General features: G+C 43.8%; 1 protein-coding gene across 3 annotated transcripts; it reads left to right on the forward strand.

Moving 5' to 3' along the window:
• The first annotated feature begins 227 nt into the window (after positions 1-227).
• Positions 228-24,313, forward strand: LOC115203022 (neuronal acetylcholine receptor subunit alpha-5-like). Of its 3 annotated transcripts, XM_029767297.1 has the most exons (8): positions 228-504; positions 741-886; positions 4,269-4,420; positions 6,805-6,849; positions 15,759-15,868; positions 22,554-22,731; positions 22,898-23,638; positions 23,943-24,313. In XM_029767297.1, exons 2-8 carry the CDS (start codon positions 811-813, stop codon positions 24,099-24,101), a joined length of 1,461 nt encoding a protein of 486 aa, XP_029623157.1. In that variant the 5' UTR covers positions 228-504; positions 741-810; the 3' UTR covers positions 24,102-24,313. The 3 variants fall into 3 exon arrangements, with proteins under 3 accessions (XP_029623157.1, XP_029623158.1, XP_029623159.1); XM_029767298.1 differs by lacking the exon at positions 6,805-6,849; XM_029767299.1 differs by lacking the exons at positions 228-504; positions 741-886; positions 4,269-4,420; positions 6,805-6,849 and adding an exon at positions 11,735-11,787.
• Positions 24,314-24,985: the final 672 nt, after the last annotated feature.

Below are 24,985 nucleotides of genomic sequence, written 5' to 3' on the forward strand. Positions count from 1 at the left end.
CTGGGGCAGGGCTTGCAGTGTAGACACTTGGCTGTGGATAGGCTACAGGCTGCAGGCAGTGTGCTGCTGGGGAGGATACCTGGTAGTGATTAGTGATCAGACTCTTCTGGGGGAGAGAGGGGGGCTGGCTTTCTGGAGGAGGTTGAGGAGGAGGAGGAAAAGGAGGAGAGAGAGGGGGGCTGGTTTTCTGGAGGAGGTTGAGGAGGAGGAGGAAAAGGAGGAGAGAGAGGAGAGAGAGTGCACTACCGTTCATTTAGAGGCAGCAGCAAGGGACTGAAGCATCGCCTGTCTGAGCTGAGGCAGGGCTCCATGGAATGGGGGAATACTAGAGAGCAGCGCTGCCTGTCTGTCTGTCGACACTCTGTCTGGACTCTCACTCTGCATTCAGGATAGATTGTGTGTTGAGTGGATGATAGGAATAGAGGATGCAGGTCTGATATCCACAGTATGTCTGTTTGTGATCATATGTGTATAGGTTTGTGTGTGTTCACTACATCCAAGCAGGTGAGTGTAATGTGTTCGCATGTACACTGTTGTGCATGTGTGTATATTTGAAATGTGTAAGATGAAATGTGTGTGTATGCAAATGTAAAAATGAGTTTCTGTGTGTATGCAGTATGCGTCTGTATTCATGTATGTGTGTACATGTAAGGTATCTATACGGATGTATACATGTCCCATAACTTCCTCTGTTTGTGCACTGTGCCGTGATTTTATTGCTGTGTTTTCCTCGGCTCCAGCTGTGTTGTAGTCATGGCTGCCTGAGGGACTACTCCCTGGCTGTGTGGATCTGGAGCCCCCTCTGATATCATGCTGAGAGCTGGGCCAGCGGCCAGCACTCTAATCCTGCTGCTGTCATACTGCTGCCACCTGTGCCACTCTCTGGGTAAGTTCTCCCTACAGTACCACTGTGGAGGACATGGAAGACACTCTCAGAGTGATGGGCCATCAGAGATGTTATCAGACTGAGAGATACCCACTCTGCACAACTAGGATCCATCTACTGTGAACAGGATGATAACGAGATGAGCGGCAGGGCAGATGGAAAATCTGAGGATGGGAGATAGTGAAGAGGCTACGCCAGCTGAGACTAATACTAAATTAAAAGAGGAGCTGATGGTCATTAACTGATGGGCTGAGTAATGTCAGTATGACCACTCAATATATCCAGACCTAATTTCCCTTTTAAGTAGATTTCTAATCAAGGTGTAGGGTCTCAGAGACTTTGGCAACATTTATTATGAAGGTCAGTGGTTTGGTTTCCTGCTCTCGGTTATTTCAGTATCCATGATATGCACCCCTGTCTGGCATAGTGCAGCAATTTCCTGTGGTTGGTGACCTTCTGTTCAGCTGGGAGAGGTGGTGAGCTGAACAAGGGAAGAAATAGCTCTATTAACCACTTGGGGAAAGAAACTCAGAGTTCTAATAACTCTGTCCAGTCAATAGCAGAAATATAAGCTGGCCAGCCCAGATAGCTCCGCATGGCTGCCTCCTCCATGCCAACCAGCCTGTGCAGAAACAGAATTGATTCTCTCTGACTGTGAGGCGCTGACTGTAATTTGTTTTGGATAAGAGCTTGAGCGTCCGCCGAATAACTAAAATGGAAAAATGTAATGGAGCTCCTCTTCTGAAATTCTGTCCTTTGTTAGCGGGCTGGGTTTAATAACATGGGCTGTGTGGACTGCAGAAGAGGGTTAGGAGATCTGTAAGGTCACAGATTTTAATCTGCCATCGCTTAGGGCGTTTTTGTAAACCCCACATCTCCGAGATGACTGATAAAATATTAACATCTTTCATCAGTGCAGTACACAGCCAGGGATCCTCTGGAGAGATAGACTGGCCTAATGCCTCGCTGGCCACACACTCAGCTAGCGCTAATTGTAGATACACCCATTGATTGAACGTAATGAAGACACGACTGAGCATTTATAACACAATCTATACACTGGATTAGAGATATTGTAAAGGGTTGGGAAGTGGCCTTTAGATTGTATTTATCATTCAATCATGACAAATCATGCTGAATTGTTGCTCCATTACAAAAAGCAAAGGAAGCACCTTTAATGTAGTCCATGTATGTAATATCCTTGCTCTGTGAGGATTTTCCAGTTGTGCAGACTCTTCCCCTCTGATTTGATACAGATGTTTTTGCTCCGTTTAACTGAATAGTGTCCCGTGGTTCTCAGCATACTTGCTGGTGTTAGTCTAATGAAGGCCAGCTGCAGAAGAGATTTTGCACGAATTGTCTTTACCCACTTAAATGATTTTTATTTCATATATACCTTATTTAAAAAGTATTACTTACAGGTATCTCATTGCTAAGTTGCTACTTGTAATGACATACAATAGATGATGGTTGTACTATAGGTGTTATATGACACATTGTTGGATCATATTTATAGTGGTTTTCACAAAGGGTAGTGTTCAGAATCTCCCAGAGAAGCCAGACATGGAGCAGGATTTTCTGCAGGAAGCTGTGCTGAGAGTGACAGAGAGAAAGTCTAAGGATGATGAATCTGCTAATCACAGTGATATTGACTGAGGTCTAAGAACGCTGCTATTGATCCTGAGCCTGAGGATGACACAGGGGTGTTATTAACTGAAGTCGGCCCCGTCATGGGCCTGTCATCCTCAGGTAAATTTACAGCCATATTGAACGCACATAAAATAAGCCTATAAGCATGTGGGGAATGATTTAAGAGCACTGTGTCCCTCAAGAATTGAATCAAAACTTCTTCATTTTCTCCTTGCGATGGAGAGCTGTTTCCAGCAATAATACAGCAACTTTACATCCTTTGCTTGAACTAAAGTGCTGAATATAATAAATGAATCCTGAGAATTGTTTGTGCTTAATTCTGCATTTACAGAGGCTAACTCTAGATTTTCCTCCCAGTCTGCAGTTGTATGTGGACTAGAGTGATGGCTGACATCTTTAATATGGAAGGTGCACCTCTGGTCTCTCTCTGTCTAAAAACCCAGCTAGCCCTTAGAGGGCACAAAGACCTCACTGTGTCCTTCACACATAAAACGCCTCCTCTATCTAAAGCTCCATCCTCCAGCCCTTCTCTCCATCATCAATCCCCCTAGGGCCTACACCACCAGGCTGTCATGGATACCAGCACGCCACAGAGGCCAGCTGATGCACTGATACAATGAGGTATCCATCAACCACAGTCACAAGATCAGACCCATCTGTGATGAAGTTATGGAGAGAAAACTCATTGGAGCTTCCTTCCTCATAATCCAGATAGAAACACACTGAGACAAATTAAATTAGAAGAGCGGGGGATGACTGACTGAGGATTTACAGATAGAGAGAGAGACACCAAATAGAACAGAGCTGATAGGAAGAAACACATTCATTTTGGGTGATGGAGGGAGGCTGACTAGACCGGCAGCCCACACTATTGAACCTTTCCCACTTGACACTGGTGGTGGCATCACACACATGGAACAATGGAGTCATATTTAATCTCGCCATGTCTATGCAGCCCACTAACAGTGAGTCATCAATTACGGAGGAATTTGGTGCTCAAATGCTACCCTGGCTGGCTGCTATCTTTAGTTTATACTGTGCCAAACATTCATCAGCTTTTAATGGTTTGGACAGCTTTTGATGCATGAACCCCAGCCAAGTGACTCTTACCTTTAATCACTGTTAGATTGTTTATAGGCCTACTTCCATGGCGATGAACTGGAGATGAAGCACCACTCTGTATTGGTAGCAGAGTAGTCTCGTCCATGGAAGAAGAGGAGGATTCATTTGAGGGAAAACACAATAAAATGTATTATTCAAAAATCCTCCTTGTAAATAAAATTACACCTCTGTAAATACACACCAACATATTTGAACAAACGTACTAGTTTGCAGAGAATTCTAACAGGACGGACACACTTGACCTTTGTCTCCTTCCATGAGGAGTGGAAAACACCAAATCATGAATAAAAGATATTGACTATGTTGCCATGACAAAGTGACAGTTAGCTTTCTTCCTCTCTAGAAAGTGAATGTCTGGTCCTGGTCTGGGGGTAAACAGGGACCAGAGATGTGATTGCCGTGATGCTGAGAGTGCTGGGGTGATTTCCTGCATGTTAAACTGGAGATTGATGGTGTTATTGACAACGTGTCAGGTGCCAGGGACTATGAATTATTGTCAATGTGCTTTAGCTGGGCTGAACATGGGCCATGAGCTGTTACCAGGATAATGCCCCTATTAACACATCGCTGACATGATGCAGGCTAATGTGGTGTTTCCCTGCCTCTATAGGACTCCCTAAACTGTCCTCCTATGCCAAGACAGAGGACAAACTGTTCAAGAACCTCTTCAGAAACTACCAGAAATGGGTGAGGCCTGTGGAATACCTCAACGGCACAGTACGGGTCAGATTTGGGCTGGCCATCTCCCAGCTTGTGGACGTGGTGAGAAAAATATCATTTTTATGGGATATTGTGGTTTGTGTCTTCCTGATGATTATTTTGATGTTTGTCAATGCAAACTGGACTTTCAAGGCAAAGAGTCAGTGGTGGAAAAGGTACCCAATTGTCATATTTGAGTAAAAGTAAAGATAGCTTAATAGAAAATGACTCAAGTAAAAGTGAAAGTAACCCAGTAAAATATTACTTGAGTAAAAGTCTAAAAGTATTTGGTTTAAAATATACCTAAGTATCAAAAGTAAAACTATAAACTACACTGCTCAAAAAAATAAAGGGAACACTTAAACAACACAATGTAACTCCAAGTCAATCACACTTCTGTGAAATCAAACTGTCCACTTAGGAAGCAACACTGATTGACAATAAATTTCACATGCTGTTGTGCAAATGGAATAGACAACAGGTGGACATTATAGGCAATTAGCAAGACACCCCCAATAAAGGAGTGGTTCTGCAGGTGGGGACCACAGACCACTTCTCAGTTCCTATGCTTCCTGGCTGATGTTTTGGTCACTTTTGAATGCTGGCGGTGCTTTCACTCTAGTGGTAGCATGAGACAGAGTCTACAACCCACACAAGTGGCTCAGGTAGTGCAGCTCATCCAGGATGGCACATCAATGCGAGCTGTGGCAAGAAGGTTTGCTGTGTCTGTCAGCGTAGTGTCCAGAGCATGGAGGCACTACCAGGAGACAGGCCAGTACATCAGGAGACGTGGAGGAGGCCGTAGGAGGGCAACATCCCAGCAGCAGGACCGCTACCTCCGCCTTTGTGCAAGGAGGAGCAGGAAGAGCACTGCCAAAGCCCTGCAAAATGACCTCCAGCAGGCCACAAATGTGCATGTGTCTGCTCAAATGGTCAGAAACAGACTCCATGAGGGTGGTATGAGGGCCCGACGTCCACAGGTGGGGGTTGTGCTTACAGCCCAACACCGTGCAGGACGTTTGGCATTTGCCAGAGAACACCAAGATTGGCAAATTCGCCACTGGCGCCCTGTGCTCTTCACAGATGAAAGCAGGTTCACACTGAGCACATGTGACAGACGTGACAGAGTCTGGAGACGCCGTGGAGAACGTTCTGCTGCCTGCAACATCCTCCAGCATGACCAGTTTGGCGGTGGGTCAGTCATGGTGTGGGGTGGCATTTCTTTGGGGGGCCGCACAGCCCTCCATGTGCTCGCCAGAGGTAGCCTGACTGCCATTAGGTACCGAGATGAGATCCTCAGACCCCTTGTGAGACCATATGCTGGTGCGGTTGGCCCTGGGTTCCTCCTAATGCAAGACAATGCTAGACCTCTTGTGGCTGGAGTGTGTCAGCAGTTCCTGCAAGAGGAAGGCATTGATGCTATGGACTGGCCTGCCCGTTCCCCAGACCTGAATCCAATTGAGCACATCTGGGACATCATGTCTCGCTCCATCCACCAATGCCACGTTGCACCACAGACTGTCCAGGAGTTGGCCGAAGCTTTAGTCCAGGTCTGGGAGGAGATCCCTCAGGAGATCATCCGCCACCTCATCAGGAGCATGCCCAGGCGTTGTAGGGAGGTCATACAGCCACGTGGAGGCCACACACACTACTGAGCCTCATTTTGACTTGTTTTAAGGTTTTACATCAAAGTTTGATCAGCCTGTAGTGTGGTTTTCCACTTTAATTTTGAGTGTGACTCCAAATCCAGACCTCCATGGGTTGATAAATTGGATTTCCATTGATTATTTTTGTGTGATTTTGTTGTCAGCACATTCAACTATGTAAAGAAAAAAGTATTTAATAAGATTATTTCATTCATTCAGATCTACGGTGTGTTGTTTAAGTGTTCCCTTTATTTTTTTGAGCAGTATATTTCAAATTCCTTATATTAAGCAAACCAGACGGCACCATTTTGTTGTCTTTTATTTTGTTTATGGTTAGCCAGGGGCACACTCCAACACTCAGACATCCTTTACAAATGAAGAATGTGTGTTTAGTGAGTCCGCCAGATCAGAGGCAGTAGGGATGACCAGCGATATTCTCTTCTAAGCGTGTGAATTGGACCATTTGCCTGTCCTGCTAACCATTCAAAATGTAATGATTACTTTTGGGTGTCAGGGAAAATGTATGGAGTAAAAAGTACATTATTTTCTTTAGGAATGTAGTGAAGTAAAAGTAAAAGTAATCAACAATATAAACAGTAAAGTACAGATACCCAGAAAACTACTCGAGTAGTTTAAAGTATTTTTTTACTTAAGTACATTACATCACTGCAAAGAATATATCACTATAAATATATTTAGGCTAATTTACATTCTGTTTTTTACCACATTTACACACATACTGACAGTATAACAACACAAAGGTACAGATAAAACCTTTACAGTATGGTCTCTCCATTACAGGATGAGAAGAACCAGTTGATGACAACCAATGTGTGGATGAAACAGGCAAGATGTTAAACATATTTGGGGGGGGCATAGTATATTTAAGTGATCATTCCCGAGAAGCCAATGTTTGGAGGATATATTGGCACGGGTGTTGTTAGGCAAACCATGCCAATATGTCCTCCAATCACTGGCTTTGAGGGCATTATCACTTTTATACAACGGCTTTCCAACATATTTAAATAATGATTTGCATATTTTCATTCAAAAGTTATTTTGCGGAATTTATTCATACTATTTCATCGTTCCACAAGATATAGTCCCAACACAAATCTAGGTGTTGCTACCCAAGCCGGCTGGTCGTTCGTTCTACCGGTTCGGTTCCCAGAGACGTGACCCAGTTGTTTAAGTATTTTTGTTCTGTATCTATGGACGTGACCCAGTCGTTCGTTCTAAATGTTCCATTGCCATACTTGCTGGCAACGTTCTTGCTTGCTAGTTAGCCAGGTATGGCTAACTTATAGTCACGTCAAACAGTGCAGAAAGAATAACAACAAAGTAACTGAATTTGCATTTGTTTAAGCTGTTTTCTAGTGACATTTATTTGGATACATCCATAACAATGAGCTAATGACGTGCAATTTCACCTGGCATATAACATGTGCCCTCTCGTCAGGACACTGTTGTTCAGAAGAGCTAGCCAACAACACAGCTAACACAATCACTTCAAACTGAAGCTGGAAACACTGCAAACTAGCTGCACTTCATTTCGTTTTAGCTGTTTTCTATTGACATTTCTTTGTATATATCCATAAAAATGTTGACTGGCTGAGAAAAGCTGCCTGCCTATCTGTCTTGTCTTGACTCCCGACCCCTACACGTTCATTACTATGGGACAGCTGGAGATCGAGTTTCTAAATTAACAATGTTACAAATGTCAGAGAGACAGACAGCAAGGTTTATACAAATCTCCACTATTGAAAACCAATTGCTAGTCTACAAGAAATGGGAGATAATGAATAGACGCTATTTACATTGGAGGTCAAGTTTACAAATTGCCTGGTTGGGCTGATGAGACAGTGGATTGTGCAGTGAGATTGAACAGTGCAAATAGGCATTTCAAAGTCATAGGCTAGAATGCGGTTTCAACCAATCAGCGTCCAGGATTACACCCACCCGTTGTATAATTCATAACACTCTACAGCAGTGGTTCCCAACCAGGGGTACTAGGACCCCCGGGGTACTTGGCCTATCCAGAGGGTGTAATTAAAAAGACTCATAAGTCCAGAGGGTTACATGCACATAAGCGGAGAATTCAGGCGTACTCCAGGCAGAGCAAAATTCAGTTGGGAGTACAGTAACCAAAAAAGGTTGGGAACCACTGCTCTACAGCAGCGTCAGCTTAACAAACAAAGGCGACATGGAATTTAGAGTAACAATCAACCTCCCTTCCCCCTGCATGTCCCCTTGTTCTGGTGGCATTTCACGAAGAGCTCACATCTTCATTTCTCCCCACCCTCCTCCACTTTCCCTTGTGCCCACACGAGCAACCCAGTTTGCAACTCCCGCTCCCCGGCAGCCTGCCTTGCCCCCAGCCCTCTTGGCAGCTTAATTCATATCCTCTGACTGCATCTGCTCTCTGCAACCAGGGAATCATCACTCCAGACCAGGGTCTGCAGGTCACAATGCCTCAATGACAAACAACTCCATGCAAATCAGAGGACAGAGGGCAATAGCTAACATGATGGCCACATCTATTCATCAGCGGTGAATGAGGAGATAAGGTTGAAGATATGGCTCTGTCCACATCAGTGCTCCTCTCCCACTATACTTTATTTGGCCATACATTTTTATATCCACCATGTGACGATGCAAAAACTCTGAGATATGACATCTGCTTATCACAGATATGCAGTTGCATTGTTACACATACACTGAGTGTACAAAATACACTGCTCAAAAAAATAAAGGGAACACTAAAATAACACATCCTAGATCTGAATGAATGAAATAATCTTATTAAATACTTTTTTCTTTACATAGTTGAATGTGCTGACAACAAAATCACACAAAAATAATCAATGGAAATCCAATTTATCAACCCATGGAGGTCTGGATTTGGAGTCACACTCAAAATTAAAGTGGAAAACCACACTACAGGCTGATCCAACTTTGATGTAATGTCCTTAAAACAAGTCAAAATTAGGCTCAGTAGTGTGTGTGGCCTCCACGTGCCTGTATGACCTCCCTACAATGCCTGGGCATGCTCCTGATGAGGTGGCGGATGGTCTCCTGAGGGATCTCCTCCCAGACCTGGACTAAAGCATCCGCCAACTCCTGGACAGTCTGTGGTGCAACGTGGCGTTGGTGGATGGAGCGAGACATGATGTCCCAGATGTGCTCAATTGGATTCAGGTCTGGGGAACGGGCGGGCCAGTCCATAGCATCAATGCCTTCCTCTTGCAGGAACTGCTGACACACTCCAGCCACATGAGGTCTAGCATTGTCTTGCATTAGGAGGAACCCAGGGCCAACCACACCAGCATATGGTCTCACAAGGGGTCTGAGGAACTCATCTCGGTACCTAATGGCAGTCAGGCTACCTCTGGCGAGCACATGAAGGGCTGTGCGGCCCCCCAAAGAAATGCCACCCCACACCATGACTGACCCACCGCCAAACCGGTCATTCTGGAGGATGTTGCAGGCAGCAGAACGTTCTCCACGGCGTCTCCAGACTCTGTCACGTCTGTCACGTGCTCAGTGTGAACCTGCTTTCATCTGTGAAGAGCACAGGGTGCCAGTGGCGAATTTGCCAATCTTGGTGTTCTCTGGAAAATGCCAAACGTCCTGCACGGTGTTGGGCTGTAAGCACAACCCCCACCTGTGGACGTCGGGCCCTCATACCACCCTCATGGAGTCTGTTTCTGACCGTTTGAGCAGACACATGCACATTTGTGGCCTGCTGGAGGTCATTTTGCAGGGCTCTGGCAGTGCTCCTCCTGCTCCTCCTTGCACAAAGGCGGAGGTAGCGGTCCTGCTGCTGGGTTGTTGCCCTCCTACGGCCTCCTCTACGTCTCCTGATGTACTGGCCTGTCTCCTGGTAGCGCCTCCATGCTCTGGACACTACGCTGACAGACACAGCAAACCTTCTTGCCACAGCTCGCATTGATGTACCATCCTGGATGAGCTGCACTACCTGAGCCACTTGTGTGGGTTGTAGACTCCGTCTCATGCTACCACTAGAGTGAAAGCACCGCCAGCATTCAAAAGTGACCAAAACATCAGCCAGGAAGCATAGGAACTGAGAAGTGGTCTGTGGTCCCCACCTGCAGAACCACTCCTTTATTGGGGGTGTCTTGCTAATTGCCTATAATTTCCACCTGTTGTCTATTCCATTTCCACAACAGCATGTGAAATTTATTGTCAATCAGTGTTGCTTCCTAAGTGGACAGTTTGATTTCACAGAAGTGTGATTGACTTGGAGTTACATTGTGTTGTTTAAGTGTTCCCTTTATTTTTTTGAGCAGTGTATTAAGAACAGAACTGTTGAGTGTGAAAAACCCAGCTGTGTTGCAGTTGTTGACACAAACCGGTGCGCCTGGCACCTACAACCATACCCCGTTCAAAGGCACTTAAATATTTTGTCTTGCCCATTCCCCTCTGAATGGCGCACATATACAATCCATGTCTCAATTGTCTCAAGGCCTAAAAATCCTTCTTTATCCTGTCGCATCCCCTTCATCTACACTGATTGAAGTGGATTTAACAAGAGATATCAACAAGAGATCATAGCTTTCACCTGGATTCACCTGGTCAGTCTGTCATGGAAAGAGAAGAGAAGGTGTTCATAATGTTTTGTACACTCAGTGAATACTGTAGTGGTATCAATTTTCTCTCAGGAGAAAAGTAATTTATGGTGAGCTCCAGTAGCAGTCTTGTCAAATGAATCTGCTTGTAAAAGAAATGGCCATTCATGAATGATGTGAAGGTTGTAGTATCTGTGATCTACATCTGTTTATATTAGTTACTATGCTGTTACTAAGCAGTAATGTATTACGGCAGTGTTATGTTACTACACCTAATAGGAAATGCACATGCGCACTATTGTGCCGGGGGCGGTAGTGCACGAGAGGTTTTGACTAAACAAAACTAACTGTACTCTCGTCTCCTGCCTGGTCATTTCTCCACAACACAAATATTACAGTGGCGACGAGGTGATTAAGCTTCTTAAACGGACATTGCTTGAAGGAAAGAATGTTGCGTGAGTAATTAAACTCAAAATAATTATGTAAATGGTCTGTTTTTTATTTTTTTTTTTCGCCAGTAGAAAGGTTAAGCACTGCTAGTAGGTACAGTGTTCAGGAGCTGCCAAGTAGCAAGACTATTGGAGTCCAGAATGGCGACACTGTCCTCTGGTGGTTAAGTAAAAAAAACTGTCATTGAACCCATTGAAATTAGGTGATCTCAATGGTGAAATATTGTACAAATAAATAAATAACAAAGGAAGAAGAAACGTAACACATAGTAATGTGTACATTATTACAAATGAGTACAGTGAATTAAGTAATTGCAGAAACTTCTGAAATGAAGAAAGTGAAGAATTAGATGAAAATTAAGGAATACAAGGAATAAGGAAACAGAATAATTAACTGTGAAATTGGCAACCATTGGTCAAGTATAGAGTTTGAGGATACAAAAGAGGATTTTGATTCGTATTTAGAGCGTTTTGAGAGTTGGCTGGCTGCAAATGAAATCAAAGATGAAAAGAAAGCAGACGTATTTCTCAGTGTTTTGGGTCCAACTGAGTATGGATTGCTGAAAGGTCTCAACCAATAAAAGCAGTAGAGTTGACCTATGCAGAACTGACTGAAACTCTTTCAAGGCATTTCAAGCCTAAGCCAGTTCTCATTAAAGAACGTTTCAGATTTGACCAACGTCACCAGAGTCGAGGGGAAACTGTGGCTGACTACATCCTTGCTTTGAAAAGGCGGGCAACTACATGTGAGTTTGCACGATTTCTTGATGACGCTCTCTGAGACAAGTTTGTATGTGGTCTCACAGGTGAAGCATATCACAGAAGGCTTCTGTCAGAGAAGGACCTGACCTTTAAGAAAGCCTGTGATATCACACTTGGACTCGAGCTTGCCCACAGGGATACTATTGAGTTATCGGGACATGCAGAACGTCAGAAAGGTGTTCACATGGTCAGTGATGCATGTGGTGAAAAAGGCTCACAAAAGTCACACATTTCTCAGTTCCGTCCTCAAGGTTACACAAGAACAAAGCAGCCCACATCACAAAGATCTAAGCCAAGTTGCTACAGATGTGGGGGAGATAATCATCAGCACAGTGAATGTCGATTCCAAAATGAAAAGTGCCACAATTGTGGAAGGTTGGACATCTACAGAGAGTGTGTAAAGCTCCAAAACACACGGCAAGAGAGCACAAAGTGTCAGACGCAGCACAAGAAGAGGAAGGTACAACTGAAACAGTATTGGAACTGTTCACAGTGTACACAGCTCAACAACAAAAATATGGAATCTATCTCAGCATGGAGTTAGCGGGAAAACCAGTGAAAATGCAGCTGGACACCGGAGCGTCTGTATCGCTTGTTCCAGAAAGACTCTACAAAGACAAACTGAAAGAGTGCCCTCTTCAGCCAGTGTCCATCCGCCTTTCTTCATACACTGGTGACACTATTCCTGTGTTAGGTCAGATCCAGGTACCAGTCCGGTATGAGGGGAAGGAGTGGACGCTACCGCTTGTCATTGTTAAAGGAGAAAAATCCGCCTTGCTAGGCAGAAACTGGCTACAAAAGATCAAGTTGAACTGGGGAGAAATCTTCAGTCTGAGAAATGACAAACCAGTGAGTCTGGCTACACTCACTAACATGCTGGAGAAGCACAAATAACTTTTCAAAGATGGCTACGGCGAAATACAAGACTTCACAGCAAAAGTCAGAGTGCAAGAAGGAACCAAGCCTATCGTTCACAAACCACATCCAGTTCCCTATGCTCTTAAGGAAGCAGTAGAGAAGGAACTGGACCGCCTACAGAAGAATAACATCATCACAAACGTAACGAGGAGCGACTGGGCCGCTCCGATCGTTGTAGTGGCAAAGAAAGACAAGACCGTCAGAATGTGCGGAGACTACAAGGTCACAGTAAATCGCTGCATACTACCAGAGGAATATCCACTACCAAACGCTGAAGATCTGTTTGCCACTCTAGCTGGTGGGAAGGTTTTCAGCAAGCTGGACCTGGCATTCGCTTATCAGCAACTGAAGCTGGATCCGGAGTCAGAACAGTATCTGACCATCAATACACACAAGGGGCTATTCAGATTCAATCGCTCGGCCTATGGAATCTCGACAGCTCCAGCGACATTCCAACACACAATGGATCAGATCTTGGACGGTATAGACAATGCTGTGTGCTTCATGGATGACATCCTCGTGTCAGCACCAACCATTGGAAAGCATCTTGTAGCCCTGGACAAAATGATGTCAAGACTGGAGAAATACGCAGTGAGAATGAAACTCAGCAAGTGTGAGTTCCTCCGGGACTCAGTAGAGTATCTCGGATACAAGATTGATGCACAAGGCCTGCACCCAACCAACAGGCAAGGTGGAAGCAATCGTAAACTCACCAGCACCCACAAATATCTCAGAGCTGAGGTCATATTTGGGGCTCCTGAACTATTACGGAAAGTTTGTGGCAAACTTGTCCACATTGTTGCATCCGCTTCACCAACTGCTGCAGGCCGATACAAAGTGGAATTGGTCCCTACAATGCGAAGAAGCATTCAAGACTTGCAAACAGCGTCTGCTAAAGAGCAAGTGGCTTGCCCACTACGACACAGAGATGAAGCTGAGACTCGCGTGTGATGCATCTCCATATGGAGTAGGAGCTGTCATCTCACATGTTCTACCATCAGGTGAAGAACACCCTATTGCATTTGCATCCTTGGACCAAAATCAGCCATGCCAACCCTTGCTGCACTTCGAATGCAATGTTGGGCTCTGATATTGCTAGCCTACGACTACGAGATCGAGTACAGACGATCCAGTGATCACACTATCAAGACTACCATGCAATAGTGACTCCGACAGTGAAGATGATAGAGCAGTCTTCCAGATCTCTCTCATCAACGAACTGCCCATATCTGCTTCAGACATAGCAGAGGAAACGAGGAAAGACACAGTGCTTTCCAAAGTCTTGGACTTAACATTAGGCGGTTGGCCAACCCTCGTAAATGACGATAACCTTCGTCCATTCATCGACAAGAAAGACCAGTTGTCCACTGATCAAGGATGTGTTCTGTGGGGACCAAGGGTGGTGGTACCTCACAAATTACAGAGGAGACTGCTATCTGACCTGCATGAGGGACATTCAGGGATCACTCGAATGAAAGCACTCGCCCGCAGTTATCTGTGGTGGCCTGGATCAGGACATTCAACAGCATGTAGGCCACTGCTTACCTTGTGAAGCTGTTCGCAACAAGCCTGCTGCTGCACCTCTTTCTTCATTCATGGTCCTGGGCTGCTACACCATGGGAACGCATCCATGCGGATTACGCCGAGATTGACAAGCAACATTTCCTTGTTGTCGTCGATGTCCATTCCAAGTGGATGGAAGTGTTCCCTACTCAACTGACCACAGCTGAGAAGACCATCAATCTTCTCAGACACCTGTTCACATCCTTTGGACTAGTCAAGGAGCTCGTATCGGACAATCGCTCTCCTTTCACGTTAAACGATTTTGAAATGTTTCTCAAGAACAACGGTTCAAGTAAGGCACATCCTGTCACCACCTTACCATCCGGCATCAAACGAAGCAGTGGAGAGAGCCGTGCAAACCTTTAATAAGGCCTGGACTAGACTCCGGGTTCAGTCTGTGCCCACCCACTAAAGGCTTCCCTGGTTCCTGTTTACTTACCGTAACACACCACACACAGTAACGGAATGTACACCAGCTGAACTGTTTCTGAAACGCCAACCACGTACCCGCCTGACATTGTTGAAACCAGACTTGTCAAGCACTATGGCAAAGCACCAGCTACAGCAGAAGAAAGTTCATGACAGACACTCAAAGACTGTCAGAGAATTCAAAGAGGGAGAGAGGGTGATGGTACGTGATTTCAGACACCCCAAGCGCCTGTGGAACTCAGGTGTGATCTTGCAACGCAGAGGACCTTTGACTTACCAAGTCCAAATTGGTCATCGCCATGTCAACGTTCATGTGGATCATCTGCTACGGTCCAACGCCCAGCAGAGACATGCCGAGAGAACAAGAACAATAATGACCCTCAGGACTATTCTCCTGACTGTGGACGTATGGGAGAGACAGAGCCTGACCTTCCACCCGAACCTGGCCCACCACCGGAAGCCCAGGAGGAGCGGAGATATCCTATTCGACAGCGAAGGGCACCTCAAAAGCTTGACCTGTGAGTTGAGCTGTTTAAGGAGGTAACAGACAGTAAAACAAACACTTTAATATGTCCCTGATTAAAGGAAAGATAAAGGACATTACCTGGGCTAGTTATTAGTACAAATTACATCTTCGGGGCAGAATAATCCCCTGGATTTGTGCTGGGCTCTGAAAAGTCTGCTTCAACCCAGTAGTTGAAAAATGTTTAAGAATGCATTGTTCAGATAATGCATTAGTAGTTCCCTAACATATTTACCTTGTTCTCTGGGATGAAAACACTATGGGGGAGGAGTGTAGTGTCTGTGATCTATATCTGTTTATATTAGTTACTATGCTGTTACTAAGCAGTAATGTATTACGGCAGTGTTATGTTACTACTCCTAATAGGAAATGCACATGCGCACTATTGTACCGGGGGCGGTAGTGCACGAGAGGTTTTGACTAAATGAAAACTAACTGTACTCTCGTCTCCTGCCTGGTCATTTCGCCACAACACAAATATTACAAAGGTGACTCATCCATCTCTCTCTCGCTCCTGTTTAGGAATGGTTGGACATGAAGCTACGCTGGAACACTGATGACTACCTGGGCATCACTACCATCAGAGTCCCATCGGACTCCATCTGGATCCCAGACATTGTGCTCTATGACAAGTAAGTACCTTGCCCATGACTGCCATCAGTTTAGAACAAAAGATGGCACTGATATTGAACTAAAGCTTTCTGTGCAATATAATCTCCACGTTAGGGTGGCAAAGGGAGGATATATTACCAGTGGTTGACTTGGGGCATAGCTGTCTGGTGTTGTGCCGAACCCCCCCCCCCCCCCCCCCCCCCCCCCTAATTTCCTTAATTTTGTGGCTAGAGTCAAATACTTTCTGGCACACATCAGAGTCAAATACTTTCTATAGAACAAACTTCACGTCAGGATAGGCAACTGAAATTAATAATGAATGTATGTGTGTTATACTAAACATAGAGGGAGTAAAATGTTGGCAAGCAATAAACATTTCAGAACAACTATGGCTGAATTATTATCCTTACACTTTCAAAAATACTAGTCGAATAAGACATGGGAGAGATGACGAATACGGCGACATGGGCAGCCCTGGGGCGGCATGGGGCGCCCCCTGGTACGGGCGGGGGCGGGCGCTGAAGGGGGTGTTCGAACCCCTACATACACTTGAAACAAATAGCCAAATTGAAAACTGCAGACAAAAATGCTTTCTGCTTCTAAGATCAGTGAAATGTAGGAAGAGCAGAAATCTCAACTAGCAAGCAAGTCGCAGCAATGAAGAACGCGAAGGGCGGGAGAATTCTGGCAGGGGGAGATTTTCGGCACAACCCTGGAATGCCATATTAGCACGCCATAGCAGAACTTCACATTTTTGGGGAATTGCGTACCAGTTTCTCTATAAAAACAAAGTAGCCTTTTGCTGGCCCAGATTCACACACAGAGGTAAAATTTTTTTATCAAAGCAGAATGAAGGTGGGATCTGAACTGAACAGCAATGGCGAGTGGGTATTCGTTTCCTGATTCTGCTTTGTTAAAGTTTATTTGCTGCTAGAATCTATGAGTGGCAATATAGGCTGTTCGAGATAGCGCAGATTGAAAATGTGGCATGATATCTGTTCCAAATTGTCAAATGAGGTTTTGTAAGGTCATGAAAAGTCTTGGAAATTAGCTTAATAATTGTTTCTAATGTAATTCATAAAAGCACACTTTTAAATATGGCCAATCAATAAAAAAAAAGACATATCAGCCATTATCGCAATGACCCTTTAGTACATGTCTGTGTTGTTGCGTGAGTGCCAGTGCGAGTGGGCGGTTGCCAGAGGAGAGAGTGCGCGACATTTCAGCAGAAGGTATACAGTAATGACAGACAGACTAACTAGATCACCAAATCAAAATATAACTTGTAGCAGTTATCTCGCTAGTTAGCTATCGCTAACTAAGCGTTCATTTCGTTGTTGCCTTTCCACTGGCACTGTAGAGCCTAAATATATCTGCAACGTTAAACAACTTGAATTCCCCTCTATTATTTTATTTATTTTATTTAACCTTTCTTCAAACAGGGAGTCACATTGAGATTAAAAATATATTTTACAAGAGAGCCCTGCAGACATTACAATACAAACAGAATATAAAAAAAACATACACGTGTATAAAACAATACAATTCAGCACCATAAAAAAATTCAATAAGCATTTAATAAAAGCAATCACATTCAACTGTATAGAGATCCTCAATCAGTAATGGAAACTGCCTGAGTGGCACCAGCATATCTAACTGCAGTGAACTTTGCAGATTATTCCACAAATTTGGGGCATAAAAACAAAACAGAGATTTTCCCAAATCTGTGGAGACTGGAGGGATCTCTAGTGTTATCCAATCCTGTGAACGGGTTTGATAACTTATGATTCTTATCTTAATTAATGATGTTACATATAGAGAGGGTTTCTGTCAGATTGCTTTGTAAATAAATAAAAGAGAATGCATCTTCCTTCTTACAGACAGAGAGGTCCATCCCACATTTTTGTACAGACTACAATGATGAGTCCTAAAGTTGTCACCCTGTGATAAAACGTATTGCTGAATGGTAGACTGCATCCAAGGGTTTTAAAACAGAGGTTGCCACATGCATGTAAACAATATCACCAAAATCCAATACAGGGAGAAGCGTTGTTCGAACAATCTTTCTCCTATTTTTAATACTAAGGCATGATTTATTTCTATATAAAAAAACTATCTTGGATTTTAGCATCTTAGATTTTTTATATGCGTTACGAAGGACAACTTGTAATCAATCCAGACACCAAGGTACTTATATTGAGAAACAAGCTCAATTTGGGCTCCATTTATAGCGCAAATATGCAGGTCCTCAGGGTCAACATTTCATGACCTAGAGAACAGCATGAGCTTGGTTTTACTTGTATTTAAATTTAACATTAAGATCTGTAAGTGATTTCTAAATTGAATCAAAGTCATGCTGAAGTTCACAAATGGCCTGCTGCACTGAGGTGGCACAGGAATACAAAACTGTGTCATCTGCATAGAGATGAATGTTACAAGTATTAACATGCCATTAATGCCATTAATATACAACGTGAACAATAATGGACCCAAAATCGAACCCTGAGGAACATCTTTTTGAATCTCAAGAAATTCAGATTTAACCCCATCTATGAATATAGCCTGAGTTCTGTTGCTAAGATAATTCTGAAACCATAAACAGGCTGTATATCCCAGGACTACCCTTGATCATTTCTTCAGCAAAACAGAATGATCAACATTGTCGAACGCCTTTGACAGATCAATAAACAAGGCAGCACAGCTCTTTTTAGCATCCAAGGCATTGACAAGATCATTAACAACTAGCGTGGCTGCTGTGGTAGTACTATGCCCAGGCCTAAACCCTGATTGGTTTACATTAAGAATACAATTATCGGATAAAAAGGAACAAAGTTATACATTAACCAAGGATTCAAGAATCTTAGCTAAACAAGGTAGTCTTGAAATGGGGTGATAGTTGTCAATATCATTTGTATCCCCACCCTTATGGAGTGGCAGCACATATGCGGATTTCCATGCTTTTGGAATACTTTCTGATAACAATGTTAAATAAAAAATATGGGCTACTGAGCCAGCAATAAGTCTGCACACTTAAGCAGACCAGGCTCCAAATGATCAGCCCCTGTGGATGTTTTTGTCTAATGTTAACAAAGCATCCAGGACTTCTTTATCAGTGAATTTTTGAAAAGAAAACTCCTGACCAGCATTTTCAGTATCATTCAATAGATTTTCACCATCAACATCCAAACTACTCTTTTCAAGAGCTGGCTTTGAAATACATTCAAATATAAAGCCTGCAGAGATAAAATGGTGACTAAATGCATTAATGATGATTTACATTACATTTTTACATTTAAGTCATTTAGCAGACGCTCTTATCCAGAGCGACTTACAAATTGGTGCATTCACCTAATGATATCCAGTGGAACAACCACTTTACAATAGTGCATCTAAATCTTTTAAGGGGGGGGGCGGGGTTAGAAGGATTACTTTATCCGATCCCAGGTATTCCTTAAAGAGGTGGGGTTTCAGGTGTCTCCGGAAGGTGGTAATTGACTCCGCTGTCCTGGCGTCGTGAGGGAGCTTGTTCCACCATTGGGGTGCCAGAGCAGCGAACAGTTTGGACTGGGCTGAGCGGGAACCGTGCTTCCTCAGAGGTAGGGGGGCCAGCAGGCCAGAGGTGGATGAACGCAGTGCCCTTGTTTGGGTGTAGGGCCTGATCAGAGCCTGAAGGTATGGAGGTGCCGTTCCCCTCACAGCTCCGTAGGCAAATGATCAATTTTGTCAGTAATAGTGCCAGAATCTAAATTCATTTGATGGGGGAGAGAAGAGGAGACACAACCCTTCAGTGATTTAACAGCTTTCCAGAATTTAGCTGGATTCCCTGTACATTCAGATAGTGTACATATTAACGTAATAATCCAATTTTGCTTTTTTAACTAGATTTACACACAGATTTCTCAATTGCCTAAAAGACTGCCAGTCTGGGCCTGAGTCTGTGAATCTAGCATTGGCCCAGGAAGCATCTCTGTTGTGTTTGACTTCAGATAGCTCTGGACTGAACCAAGGGCATGACCGATTTTTAATTCTCTGTTTTTTAAAGGGAGCATGTTTATCATGTTTATTGAAAACATTTGTGAAGTGGTTCAGAGCCAACTCTGGATCAGGTATAGATGCAATGCAATCAAAGTCACAAAATAAAGCTCACAAAAAAAGGCCTGTTCATTGAAATTTAAAAAATTCCTCTTGTTGATAAAACAAGGTTTGGATCGAGGCATCCGTATATCCCTGACACATACAATGGGACAATGGTCACTAATATCTAAAGCAAATCCCCACTCCCAGCATATTTTTCTGGAGTATTTGTAAATATGAGGTCAATCAAAGTCGATTTCGTAGGGTCATTTAAGTTTGGATGAGTGGGCTTTGTAATCAGCTGGGTCAAATTTAAATGAGTACAAAAATAATTTAAACAGTCAGCATCCTGTGGTCCCCATGCAAGATTAAAGGTCATGTAGAAGTCTGAGTTTAAATCAAATCCAAATCAAATTTTATTTTATTTGTCACATACACATGGTTAGCAGATGTTAATGCGAGTGTAGCGAAATGCTTGTGCTTCTAGTTCCGACCATGCAGTAATATCTAACAAGTAATCTAATAATTTCACAACAACTACCTTATACACACAAGTGTAAAGGAATGAATAAGAATATGTACATAAAAATATATGGATGAGCGATGGCCGAACGGGATAGTCAAGATGCAGTAGATGGTATAGAGTACAGTACCGTAATTTCCGGACTATAAGCCGCAACTTTTTTCCCAGGCTTTGAACCTCGCGGCTTAAACAATGACGCGGCTAATATATGGATTTTTCCCGCTTTCAATTTTTTTTCTCCCAAAAAAACACATTCTGTGACGTGCTCAGATTTTTGGCGGCATGAAGCTTTCATTAGACCAATGAAATTGCCGAACGGGTTAAGGTCAAATAACTTTTTGTTTACTGTTTAGATTAAATCGAGCGCTCTCAAACTTCCCATCATTCTGATTACGGTAGTCATTTTGTCACCCTGATTCCTGGGGGCACAACAAAGTATTTGCAGCCACTCGACATCAGTGTAAATTGTGCATTTAAGGTGGCGCTCCGTGTTCAGCGGGAGGCTTGGATGACAAGTGGGGAGAAATCCTTCACTAAAACGGGCCGCATGCGAAGAGCAACTTATGGTCAAGTCTGCCAGTGGGTCCTGACAGCGTGGAGCATTGTCAAAAAATCCACTATCATCAACGGGTTTCGAAAGGCTGGACTGCTGCGTGTTGAAGAGGGCTCAGCGGGGGATTTGCCTCCGGATGAAAGTGACGAGAGCGACAATGAAAACGATCCAATATCGGATGAAGCAATTCTGAGGCTATTCAACTCCGACACTGAAGGAGATGGTTTCAGTGCACAGGAGGAGGAAGATAGTGACCAATGTCTTTCTTGGTAGGCTACTGTTTACTGCAATTTATTTATTTTTTGTTACAAGCCGTGTTTCGTTAAAGCCTATTTATTTTTGTTACAAGCCGTGTTTCGTTAAAGCCTATTTATTTTTGTTACAAGCCGTGTTTCGTTAAAGCCTGTGTAAAGTTCATTTGTTTCAATGTACCGGTAGGCACCTGCGGCTTATAGACATGTGCGGCTTATTTACGTTCAAAATAATATTATTTTTTTAATTCAGTGGGTGCGGCTTATATTCATTTGCGCTTAATAGTCCGGAAATTACGGTATATACATATGAGATGAGTAATGTAGGGTATGTAAATATTATATAAAATGGCATGTTTAATTCATTAACAGTGAATAATCAGAGGTCTCTATAGCATAATGTCTAATGGACCGACTTGGAAAAATACAGCTCCTGCACTACTTCCATCCCAAGTCAAGCACTGTATAATACTGGAAACTTTCTAAGGATTTTCAGGGATTTTATGTAATCTATTACAAGACATCTAGTGGTCCTTTTGGGTACTTCAGATTATCACAGGTGTCTGTAACAGTCTCTGGCCCTCTGTGGCTGCTTTTTCACAGGCATCCCAATTCTGGGATTCTTTTTTCTACCAATCACATCAAATCTTTTCACATCAGATATTTTTCAGAGTTGATCTGATTGTTCAAAAGATCAATTAATAGCCTCCCGAGTGGTGTAGTAGTCTAAGGCACTACATCGCAGTGCTAGCTGTGCCACTAGAGATTCTGGGTTTGCGACCGGGAGATCCATCGGGCGGCGCACAATTGGCCCAACGTCGTCTGGGTTAGGGGAGGGTTTGGCCGGCAGGGATGTACTTGTCTCATCGCGCACTAGCGACTCCTGTGGCAGGCCGGGCGCAGTGCACGCTGACACGGTCAACAGATGTACGGTGTTTCCTCCAACACATTGGTGCGGCTGGCTTCCAGGTTAAGTGGGTATTGTGTCAATTGTGTCATTGTGTGGCTTGGTTGAGTTTGGTTGGGTTGTGTTAATACTAATTAATACTATATGTATTCTCTTTTTTATATATACATTTTTCAAGTATAAATTACGAAAATTACGATAGATTGCAATAGATTTTCTGTTAATTACCAAAATGACTGAAGATTCCAATAACTTTGGGAAATGACCATTAGCTTTGCAGCCCTACACAGCATAGACTATATTTTGAACAGCACAAATTCAATTAATCCAACACATCAAGAAAAGCCTGATTCAACCCTGTAGAAGATAAACAGACGTTAATCCATTCCTCTAACAGTGCCGATGGACGTTTTGAGGGCTCTGTCACCAAGGCTGTTGTCAAGTATGATGGCACCATCACCTGGACACAGCCCGCTAACTACAAGTCAGCCTGCATCATCGATGTCACCTTCTTCCCCTTTGACCTGCAGAACTGCTCCATGAAGTTTGGCTCCTGGACCTATGATGGCTCACAGGTTGTAGCCTACACAGCATTGTGAAACAGTCTACAGTATATTAATGACCACACAGTCTTTAATTGATGTCAGAAATGTGTTAATCTCTTGTTTATACTTTGGGGAGTTAAAGGGAAGATACGTCTGTTGATGTTTAATCTTTTCTAATCTTTTATTCATTCAATAGGTTGACATCCTCCTGGAGGACTTCCATGTGGATAAGAGAGACTACTTTGACAGTGGTGAATGGGATATAGTGAAAGCGACAGGCAGCCGTGGTCTGAGGATGGACGGATCTTGCCACTTCCCCTTCATCACCTACTCCTTCATCATCCGTAGACTGCCACTCTTCTACACCCTCTTCCTTATTATCCCCTGTATTGGCCTTTCCTTCCTCACCATCCTGGTCTTCTACCTGCCCTCCAACGGCGGGGAGAAGATCTCCCTGTGCACCTCTGTGCTGGTGTCCCTCACCGTCTTCCTTCTCGTGATCGAGGAGATCATTCCGTCCTCCTCCAAGGTCATCCCTCTGATCGGGGAGTACCTGGTGTTCACCATGATCTTTGTCACGCTCTCCATTGTCATCACCGTCTTCGCCATCAACATCCACCACCGCTCCTCGCCCATGCACCAAGGCATGGCGCCCTGGGTGCGCCGTATCTTCCTGCACAGGCTGCCTAAGCTGCTGTGCATGCGCAGCCACGTGGACCGCTATGCTACCCCCGGTGGGGCCAGGGCAGGACTGTCAGGGAGAGAGCGTGCAGGACTGGCAGGGAGAGAGAGGGCAGGACTGGCAGGAAGAGAGGGGGCAGTAGGGGGCATTATGAAGTCCACCCCTCATCTCTCCCCTACGAATAACCTGCAGGCTGCTTTGGACTCTATCCGTTACATCACCATGCATGTGGTCAAGGAGAACGAGGTCAGAGAGGTAAGATCCCGTAGAGTTACAGATAATCAGTCTGCCCCTGCAGTATCAATGACACAGTTGGCATGGGATAATATTGTGTTTTTTTGTTATGATACAAAATCAATCCTACAGTACTGAATTTAGGTTTTTGAAGTCTTACTGTAATTCTCTCTCTATATTAATCTACTCCATACTGTATATTTGTCTCCATCCTCTGATTGTCACATGCAACTGCACCTCTGAGTGCAAAGCCCTCCCAGCCTGTGTCAACGAGGTCATGTGTTGGAGTCTGAAGGGCATGTTTGGTCTCTCTCTCTCTCTCCAGGTGGTGCAGGATTGGAAGTTTGTGGCTCAGGTTCTGGATCGTGTGTTCCTGTGGACCTTCCTCCTGGTCTCAGTACTGGGCTCTGCTCTGCTCTTCATCCCTGTCATCTACAAATGGGCAAAGATCATTGTCCCAAACCATGCAGGTGGCAGCGGATAAGACTAAACTGAGTCTAAGTGCACTGAGCACAACAAATTCAGAGACACTACAGTCAGTGCAGAGACACTTACATGTGGGTGTGGGAGAGCAGTTATAATTGCAATGGATTCTAGTTCCATCATGAGTTTTGATTTGTGTATATGAATGAGGGATTATTGTCTCTATGTTGCTGTATCTGTTTATAGATTAAGTTAACATACAATTGTTTTATATTCTGGAAGGAGAATACCTCCCTATAGACATATCTCACAAAGTAAAGTATAACAACGAATACAATAATCCAGGTTATGTAAGGACCGACGCTGGAGAAGAGAAGCAGGTACGGGGAGTCGAACATTTAATATGGAACAGACATCAAACAGGACAGCATCAGAACCGGGTATGCAAAGACAAACAAACATTAATCCTGAAGCAGAGAACAGAGCTTGGGAACAAACAGATATAGGGGAGGTAATAACACAGGTGATTGAGTCCAGGTGAGTCCAATAATTGCTGAAGCGTGTGATGAGGGAAGGCAGATGTGCGCAATGATGGTGGCAGGAGTGTGTAATGCTGGGAAGCCTGGCGCCTTCGAGCGGGTGCAGGTGTGACAAGTTATTGTTTTTCTTGCCTCTGAAAAACAGGCTTCTCACAGTTAACGAGACAGGATTATGGAAGGCTGGCCACATGAGACTAGCTAATAATTAACAGGGGTGAATAAATAACTTTTATAAATAAGTGTACAGTAAATAAGTGTACAGTACCCTTTACCATTACCCTTGTATATGACCCCTTTACCTTTTATATTTAAGTCGACATTCCTTTTATACACATTACCCTTTTATATTACCCTTTTATATTACATTTTTAAATATATTACCTTTTTATATACACTACCCTTTTAT

This window comes from Salmo trutta, chromosome 12 (assembly GCF_901001165.1).
Source record: "Salmo trutta chromosome 12, fSalTru1.1, whole genome shotgun sequence".
In the NCBI taxonomy this organism is placed as follows: domain Eukaryota; kingdom Metazoa; phylum Chordata; class Actinopteri; order Salmoniformes; family Salmonidae; genus Salmo; species Salmo trutta.